Raw genomic sequence first — 9,423 nt, 5'->3', positions numbered from 1 at the left:
AGAATGCTGCCTGCTTACGGGCACCCGTGTGTTTCCCATTGGTTGTCCTCAGCTCCAAGTCCTCTGAACATCAGTTGAGAAGAACCTTGAACCCTCAGCGGTCAGGCCAGATTCCTTCCCAGACTCTCCCCTCGGTGAGCCTGCCTGGGCTGCTCGCACTGGGTGGATGTACAAAACGGAGGCACCTCTCGGGCTTCCCATTTGGGCCCATGGTGTCCATCCAGCAGCCCTGCTAGGCTCAGCCACGCTGCCCCACCCCCACCGGCCTTCGCTGAGGCAGCCCTTTGAGGAGAGCTGGGCTTGGTGGGTCCACAGCACTCTCCCTGCCAGTGATGTTAATCCGCAAAAGAAAGTCAAACATTAGCCCGGGAAACAGCTTATGCCTTATATAAGCCCCCCTGGGGGAGGCACAAACACAGCTTGTTAGAGCTGAGCTGCCCAACTACAGCAGCAGCCGGCCCCTAGGACAGAGCAGGGACCTCAACTACACTGATCACCAGCCCCATCGGACCCAGACCCAGCCACCAGGTGAGGAGGGACGGAGGGCCCCCAGCCCAGGCGCCCAGGAATCCCCGGGAATCTCCTGCGGCCAGGCTCTCATTGCGACTGGCCAAGCCACTAGTGCCCTCTGAGACCCACTTCGGGCTCTTACAGATACCCCAGCATGGTGGGCCCAGCCCCAGGGAACTGCCAGAAGCCAGGAGGCTCTGGGCTTGGGGAGGCCTTTCCCACCAGGCAACCTGTACTCTGCTAACCCTGTGTATCTGCCTGGAGCAACTGGGGACATCTGCCACCCACCTCGCAATCCATCCTTTGTAGCCAACATCCAAGGCCGGGCCCCTCGGTCCCTGCTAAGTGTCCTGCACTGCTCCGTGCATGCAGCATGTGCAACCAGCCTAGCTGAGCACACACACGCTCGTACCCGCAGGTGCACACACACGCAACACACATGCGAGTTCACACAGCTGCGTCCTTATGCTCCAGCCTAAATGAGCACATACCTATAGATACCTTTGTGTCCACACACCTGGACACACACTTACACCTTTGATCCCATAGCCCTCCATGCAGCTGGGTTCTTCCTCAGGCATCCGCACAAGAATCTGCGGCTCCACACGCCTGAGCTTCCACATCCTTACACAGTCACACACGCACCGCTCCACACACCTGTGCTCGCATATCCACCTGGTTCACCCTCTCACATATGGTTCCATAGGCCCACGCACCACCGGGCACACATAGACCTCTCCCGGGCCTATGCCCTGCCCACAGCTCTGGCTCATCTTGCCCCAGTGCCATGACCTTCTCGGAGATCCTGGACCGTGTGGGAAGCATGGGCCGTTTCCAGTTCCTGCATGTAGCCATACTGGGCCTCCCGATCCTCAACATGGCTAACCACAACCTGCTACAGATCTTCACAGCCGCCACCCCTGTCCATCACTGCCGCCCGCCCCCCAATGCCTCCGCAGGGCCTTGGGTGATCCCCATGGGCCCAAATGGGAAGCCTGAGAGGTGCCTCCGTTTTGTACATCCATCCAATGCCAGCCTGCCCAATGACACCCAGAGGTTCATGGAGCCATGCCTGGATGGCTGGGTCTACAACAGCACCAAGGACTCCATTGTGACAGAGGTATGCCTGGGCAAACCCTCTCCCTCCACTTACCCACGTACCCCATACCCTGGCAGGCAGCAGAGGAGGCTAGGGTCTGGTATTCCCGGGAACTGAGGACAGGCCACTGGGCAGGCAAAGAGGAAGGACCTGAGTGCAGAAGCGCCAAGAGCCTCGGCTTCTTCCCACTCAGAGTCCAAGCAGTGCTTCAACAAACTGCTACCGAGGGCCTGTTCTGTGACAGGCACAGAGCTCAGCTCCGGGAACACAAAAATGCACCATGCCTGCTCCCAGGGGTCTACAGCCTGGTGGGGATAGCACCCATTAAGAAAAATACCACACAAAGAAGTGTAAAATCGCGACTTCAAAGTGACTTTGCAGTATGACCTACCCCTGGGGTAGGTGTGAGAGTGAGGGCGTGGGGAATGGGCACTGAAGGAATCCTCCCTACACAAATGCCCCTGGAACTGAGATAGAAACATCAGTCAAGGGCCAAACAGGCAGTGAGAGAAAGGAGGAAAATTCCATCTTGTGCAAAGGCCCCAAGGTGGGAGGGCTGTGGAGGAGGGACCGCACAGGCTTGAAACACTCCACAGCAGACCCAGAAAATGTCTCATCCCCACACACAGGCACTCGTGGGTTCACCTCTCATTCCCGCAGCCCTTCACTGATTCATTGACTCTCTCACCTGCCACCTCAGGGAAATGCAGAGTTAAATCGGACTCTTCAGGGAACTGACAGGCCAGTCAGGAGCCTATGCTAGGATGAAGATGAGAAATTGGGAATTGGCTTGTATCGGACATCACTAACCGCCAGGCACATTTGGGTGCTTTGTTTGTAGACACTGTCTTGCTTGATTCCAACGTGATGCTCCATTGAAGGTGAACTCTATCTCCCCTTACAGAATTTTTAAAAATAAAAACCTAAGACCCAGAGAAGGGAAATGATTGTCCAGTGCCACATGGCTGGTCAGTTTCAGAACTGGAATTTAGAGCTAAAGCCCATCAGAGGTACAGGGAGACAAATGTTTATGGGAGTCCAAAAGAGGGAGAAACCGTTGGATTCAAGGGAGGCTTCATGGAGGAGGTGGCGTCTGAGCGGTGAGCAGGGACCAGTGTTTTCATCCTCCCTCGGGAACCATGAACCCCTCAAGGGCAGGATCCTGTTTTTCCTCATGAGAAGAGATGTGTTGCAAAGCCCTTACCTGGTGCCAAGCACTATATGTCTGTGGGCTCCTGGAGGCCCAGGAGATGTAATCTCTTTAAGAGAAGTATTATCTCCAGTTCACAGATCAAGAAACTGAGGTTCAGCTTGATTCCATGACCTGCCTATGTTACACATGGCTACAACCTGGCAGAGGCAGGATTTGAATTTAAGGCTATGTTCAGAGTCTGTGTGATTGCTATTCATTTGTTTAACAAATATTTTTATATAAAGCGTTCACTATGTGCCAGGCATTGTTCTAAGAGCTTCACAGATATTAATACTTTTAACCTTCCTGACAACACTATAAGATAGTCTGTACTGCCATTCTCTCTCTCAGATGGGGAAACTGAAGCACAGAGAGGTTAAGTAGCTTGCTCAAGGTCACATAGCTAGGAAGTCGCAGATTCAGGACCCAAACACACACACCTGCACTCCACACCACCACATTTGCTGCTCTCATATCCCTAGAGTATATCTCCTCCCTGTCATGTTTGCTACTGTTTCCCCCCAGCACCAAGCATAATGCCTGAAACCCATCAAGTATCCATTTATGGACACCCAATGCATAATACTAAGGACACAAAGTCAAAGAGCCGCTAGCCCTGCCTGCCCTCCAGGAGCACACCACTAGTGAGACGCAGACCCACTCTCAAGGATCACGGGCAGTTTGGTGGAATACACACGTTTCCCAAGGCAGGGATTTTCTGCTGCTTTGTTTACTACTCTATCTGCAGCAGCTAGAATAGTGCCTGGTACAGGGGAGGTGTTCTGTGGAATGAATGAATGAATATGCGCTTTGTACACTCAGAGTGCTCTGAGGCCCAGGGGAGGGTTATCTAACCAGCCTGGAGTGAGGATCAAAGCCAGGCTGGAGTCAGCAATGCCCACACTGTTCATGGAGAGGTGGGAGTTAGTGAGCAGTGCACCCCGGGCAAAAGGAAGGGTGGCGGGGGAGAAGGGTTAAATGCAAAGGCACAGAGGCAAGAAGAAAGACCCGGCACAGTAGTTCATGCCTGTAATCCCAGCAGTTTGGGAGATGAGAGTTAGTAAGCAGTGAACCCTAGGCAAAAGGAAGAGTGGTGGGGAAGGAGGGTCAAATACAAAGGCACAGAAGCAAGAAGAAAGGCCGGGTGCAGTGGCTCACACCTGTAATCCCAGCTACTTTGGGAGGCCAAGGCAGGCAGATCACCTGAGGTCAGGAGTTCAAGACTAGCCTGGCCAATATAGTGAAACCCTGTCTCTACTAAAAACATAAAAATTAGCCAGGTGTGGTCGTGCCCACCTGTAGTCCCAGCTACTCAGGTGGCTGAGACAGGAGAATTGCTTGGACATAGGAGGCAGAGGTTGCAGTGAGCCAAGATCGCACCACTGCACTCCAGCCTGGCTACAGAGCAAGACAACCCCGTCTCAAAAAGTCAAGACTGCAAGGGCCAGGGGAAGGCTGGAGGAGTGAGCAGTAGGATATGGGGGTCCCCAGACATGGAGCTGGAGAGGACAGCAAGAGGGCCCATCTTGGATGATACAGAGGTGAAAGTGTAGCCTCTGTCCTAAGGGCAATGGGGAGCCAGTGACTGTGGTGGTGTTAAGCAGGAGAGTGGTACCACAGGTCACCTTCGAAGGCTTGTCACTCTGACTGCCCCTTAGAGTAGTTTGTGGAGTCTTTTAGTCCAGCAGCGGGCAGACCCATTAGCAAGATGCACAGGGATCCAGGACAGAGACGATAGATAGAAGGGACAGTCAGAATAGACACCAGGAAGGTCAGGAAGTTGGAATCTCTGGGACCTGGTAACTGAATGCAACTGAATGATGTAGGGAGTGAGGGACAGGGAGGGAGTCAAAGATGCCTCAATAGCCATAAGTAAGTTTCCAAATGTACTTGCCATGCACCTGCGACCTGGGAAGACAAACAGTAGTACAACTACCCAGGTCCTCCAAAAACACAGAACCTAGCCAAAGAAACAAAAATCTCACAGGGAACAATTAAATCACCATCAATAACATTTACTGCATGCTCGCACTGTGCCACATGGTTCTAAGCACTTCGGCCACATAAACTCATTTCATCTTCACAATAACCCTCTAAGGTTAGCAACTTTATTATCCCATTTCACAGATGAGGAAACTGAGGGACAGGTCACCGGCCCAAGGCCTCATGTTTCATACAGGATGGAGTGAGGAGTCAAAGTCAGGAGTCAGGCTCCAGAGCCTACGCTCCTCAGGAATGCACAACCCCCAACCCACAATCCATAAGGCTGACTGTGCACCCTGCTGCCCAGGGCATCACAGATCCTCCTTCCCTGCCTCCGGTAGCATCTCCAGGGCAGGGACCATGCCTCTCTCACCCATCTCTGTCATCACGGGACTAGATGCATGGCAAGCGCTCAATCAACACTGAATGAAGGACTTGCCCCCTCAGAGCCTGGTGGGAGAGACAGACGGGAGGGATGCAGACCCTGCTCACTGCAGGGAAGTGGCTTCCTTTCCAGAAAATCCCTCGAGCAGCCTCTAGGAAGGCCAGACGGAGAGAGAGGTTGCAGGCCTTGAACCCAGTCAAGCATCAGTTCACGCTTGAGCCAGTTCCCAGTTACCATTTCAGCAGCTGAGACAGTGTGAACCGCCATCCCAATAGGACACCAGAGGTCGCCAGGCCTCAGGGCACTGCACCCTTCTCTGGGTCAGGTCTGGCCCAGGCATTCATCAGGCGCTGGATCCCCAGGACTCTCAGCTGTGAGAGCCCTTAGAAAGCATCCCTGCCCAGCCATTAATGCATCAGTGGCTGGACCCAGCTAGCCACACTGGTACCGGCACAGCAAGGGCAGACCCTTTCATCTTTCTGTTCTGGTTCAGCCATAACAAGTCCAGCTCCATGTGCTTGGGTCAGGTTCTGGTGCCCCTTGGCTAGAGACAGAGCAGTGGCTGGACCTTACCTAGAAGTAGGTCTCTGACGCAGAGGCAGGGAACCGCTGCGTTGGCTCCAGGTGAAGAGGGTGGTAATGAGGAAGGCAGGGTATTTGGTGAAGCGCAAGGTCAGTCCAGGTGACACCCATTAGTAGAGGCAAGGAGTCATCCCGCAAACAGTGTGGGATCGTGCACCAGAGCTCACAACCTCCCTCTGCCAATGATCAGGAATGTCATGATCCCTAGAAGTCTCGGATTCCTCATCCGTAAAAACGGCTAAGAAAGCAAGTGTGAGGGTTAACGGGGATGACGCAAGCACAGTACTGAGCCCAGGGCCTGGCACACAGCATTCCATTTTCATGTTAGCTGCACTGCTTGCTGGTGCCATGCTTTTTTGCTGTTGTTGTTAATAGGGATGTCTGAGAACTAGCGGGTTTGTCCCCATCAGAAGAGAAGGGGGATCCCCCAGTAAAAAAGGGTAGCCAGCTCTCGCAGTTGTTTCTGGCTCGCCCAAGCCCTGACTTTGCCTCCCTCCTCAGCCTGGCCCTCCTCTTCTGCTCAGATCCAGCTCTTCCCCTACAGTCAGCAACCTGGCAAGTGACCTCGCCACTCCAGTTTCAGTCCCCTCATCTGTAGAATGGGGATTTTAGGGATCCTCCCTCTTGGAGTGGGCAAGAGGGCTGGAGGACTGAGCTGGTGGAGTGCGCAAGCCCAGCACCGGGTCTGGACAGGAGTGGAGGCAGTCTCCCTCCCCCTTCTGATCCCCTAAGCTTTCCTGGCAGGGGTGACCACAAATTCCTTTCTCTTGGTGCAGCAGAGAAGGTCAAGATTTTTCAGAATGAGCTTTATTAGGACATTAAGAGAAAACAAAGGCCTTTAAGTCTGGAAAGCATGGGAACACGAATTCTGGACGCTGGGCTCCCTGGAGAGGCACGTACCCCATAGTCCACACCACTGAACCTCAGCTTGTGGGCCTCAGGGCCTCGGCCGGGCCATGGATGAGCAAGACTCATCTCTCTAAGGGCCCTGGGCTTCCTCTCCGGGCCTTGAGCCTCCCTGTCTTGTCTCCAGGGCTGCAAGAAGCCCGTCTCCCACCCTCTCCAGGGGGGAAGACTGCTCCAAGGGGCCCCCAGGTCGGCTGCTGGAGAAGCAGAGAGGCTGCCCCGTGAGGCCTCCGGGGAGCAGACTTCCACCCCGGGGAGGGTCCCCTGCCGGGTCTCTGGTCAGCCACCTCTGACACTCCTTCATCCCAATCCCCAGTCCCCAGTTGCCCATCTCTCATCTCCAGCAGTACTTCCGCTTCACACCCCCATTTGCCCACCCTCAGCCCTGCCGGGGGCTCATCCTCCCCCATCTCTTCCCTCGCCTCCAATCTGACTCCTGGGAAAAGGCCTGAGAGCCCCCACCCAAACCACTTTTCAAGCCAGCCTGATCCCTATTGACAGCCCTGACCTAGAAAGCCCCTGATTATGTGCACAGGAGGAGCTGGGACCTTCCTGTGAGCTCTCCAGGATCAGGAACTCACCAGTAAGCACCCACTGTATGCAGGGCCCTGGGCTGGCGTTTGCATCCCTTCTCTCGTGACCCTGCAAATCAGGCACCATTGTCCCCATTTTACAGAGGGATACACTGGGCTCAGTACACTGGGCTCAGATCCAGAAGGTGGCCTTCCCAGCCACGCTGGTGGGTCAAGCTTTTATAGAAGAAGGGGGGTGTTGGGAGGTCCTGACTACAGAATCCATGCCCTTTCCACTGCATTACCTGTCCTTGTGAGCGCAGGCCTTACAATGACTTAATGACATTAATAGTGACAAGAATAATAAGACAGCTATTGTGAATTGAGTGCCTGTTTTCCAGGTATAAGTGCTAGATGCTTTTCATTCCTATGTCATTTACAAGCCTGAGAGGCAGGTACTAGGTACCTGTGGGTACTGATGAAGAGGCTGAGCCACACAGAGGTTAAGTAATTGGCCCCAGAACACATAGCTCCTAAGTGGCAGAGCTGGAAACTGATGTCTTTTTGACTGTCCCCAAGATACCTGGCTCATCCTCTCTGGTCCTTGTGCCCCAGCACAGGTTCCTTCAGGGATTCAGGAATGCACACGGGCAGCAGCAATTCTCCCCTAAGCTAGATCTGACCTAGCTCCAAAAGGCCCCTGAACTAAGGCAGGCTATTTCCTTGTTCCTGCTCTAGGGGTTAGGGACCATATATGTGGTTGCAGACAGAGCCAGCTCCCCACACACACAGCAGGGCCCCATCCCGCTGATCATGGTCCTGATCACAAACGGCTCATCCTGACTCTCTGCAGCCCACTTTCTGCCTCATGCTCTGCAGGGGCCACCTGGCCTCGCTTCTTGCTGCTCACTCTTTGGATACGATGTCAGAGCAGCTCATCTGGCTCTGACCTTGACTGCCTCCTTGACCACAATCCCAGCCTATGCTGGGCTATGCTGTCTTACCGTGGCCCACAGTAACAGCTCCCATGTATGGTGCCTTTCCTTCAGCAGCCCAGGCCTCAGAGCATGGCTGTGCTCAGGGCCAAGGGCAGCATCTTGGGTCCAGCAGACCTGAGTTTGAGTCTCTTTCTTGAAATGAAATAAGCTATGCTTGAGCAAGCCACTTACCCTCTGAGCCTCAGGTTCTTTGTCTATAAAAAGAGATAACAATAGTACCTACTTTATAAGGTTATTATGGCGCAAATTGCAAAGCTTTCTCCTGAGCATAGTGCTTTTCTCTTTCTTCCCCACCACCTTCCTGATGCATCAGCCCACACAGGAATGCATGGCAGTGAGTTTCCTACCCTTCCCTTCCAGAACCCAGCTCCCTCGGGGCTCGGCTATATTCCAAGAAAGGAAAACGATGGTCAAGAACACTGAGCTAGGCCAGGCATAGTGGCTCATGCCTGTAATCCCAGCATTTGGGGAGGCTGAGGTGGGTAGATGACCTGAGGTCAGGAGTTTGAGACCAGCCTGGTCCAACGTGGTGAAACCTCATCTCTACTAAAAATACAAAAACCAGCCAGGCATGGTGACGGGTACCTGTAGTCCCAGCTACTCCAGAGGCTGAGACAGGAGAATGGCATGAACCTGGGAGGCAGAGGTTGCAGTGAGCCGAGATCGCGCCACTGCACTCCAACCTGGGTGACAGAGTGAGCTTCCATCTTAAAAAAAAACAAAAAAAAAAAAAACTCTGAACTAGAATATTGGGAGCGAGAACATTACATGGAATTGCCAAAAGTTGATGAGATGGATCAGCCAAGGTCATGTCAAGGACTAAACAGAAGCACCAGGAAGTTGAGTAACTAGCTCTGTTCAACCAGCAAGTTGCCTTTCTTCCCTCTCTGGGCTTCCTCAATGAAATAAGGATAATTAAATCCAAGGACTCCAAGTGGCACAGCCTATGCGTGGAGACACAGTCCAGGGAAACACAAGTCACACTCAACACTTTGAGTAATAATCAAGACATCTGCTATAGGTTTTCTTAACAGAGCCTCCTTAGGGGCTTTGTACAGAAAGCATGCCAAAATTCTCCCAGCCCTGTTCACTCATTAATTATTTGCTGAGGAAACGTTAACATATACTACGTAGCAACTACTCTGCTAGCCATTAGAGATAAAAACTCAAGGCCAGGCACAGTGGCTCACGCCAGTAGTCCCAGCACTTTGGGAGGCTTAGGCAGGTGGATCACGAGGTCAGGAGGTTGAAACCAT

The 9,423-nt window shown here is 53.3% G+C and overlaps 1 protein-coding gene across 4 annotated transcripts in view; it reads left to right on the top strand.

Moving 5' to 3' along the window:
* The first annotated feature begins 411 nt into the window (after positions 1–411).
* SLC22A8 (solute carrier family 22 (organic anion transporter), member 8) overlaps positions 412–9,423 on the top strand; it is a 23,788-nt gene continuing 14,776 nt past the window's right edge. Inside the window, exons 1-2 of one of the 4 annotated variants that reach the window (XM_011993424.1) lie at positions 412–528; positions 1,546–1,630. In XM_011993424.1, the coding sequence (XP_011848814.1) occupies positions 1,571–1,630 (60 nt within the window). In that variant the 5' untranslated portion in view covers positions 412–528; positions 1,546–1,570. Of the gene's footprint in view, positions 529–1,272; positions 1,631–9,423 lie in introns of all 4 variants that reach the window. The other 3 variants (XM_011993423.1, XM_011993422.1, XM_011993425.1) reach the window with 3 other exon arrangements.

Source organism: Mandrillus leucophaeus, unplaced genomic scaffold (genome assembly GCF_000951045.1).
Source record: "Mandrillus leucophaeus isolate KB7577 unplaced genomic scaffold, Mleu.le_1.0 Scaffold43, whole genome shotgun sequence".
Classification (NCBI taxonomy): Eukaryota; Metazoa; Chordata; class Mammalia; order Primates; family Cercopithecidae; genus Mandrillus; species Mandrillus leucophaeus.
This window is presented reverse-complemented; position numbering and strand designations above follow the sequence as displayed.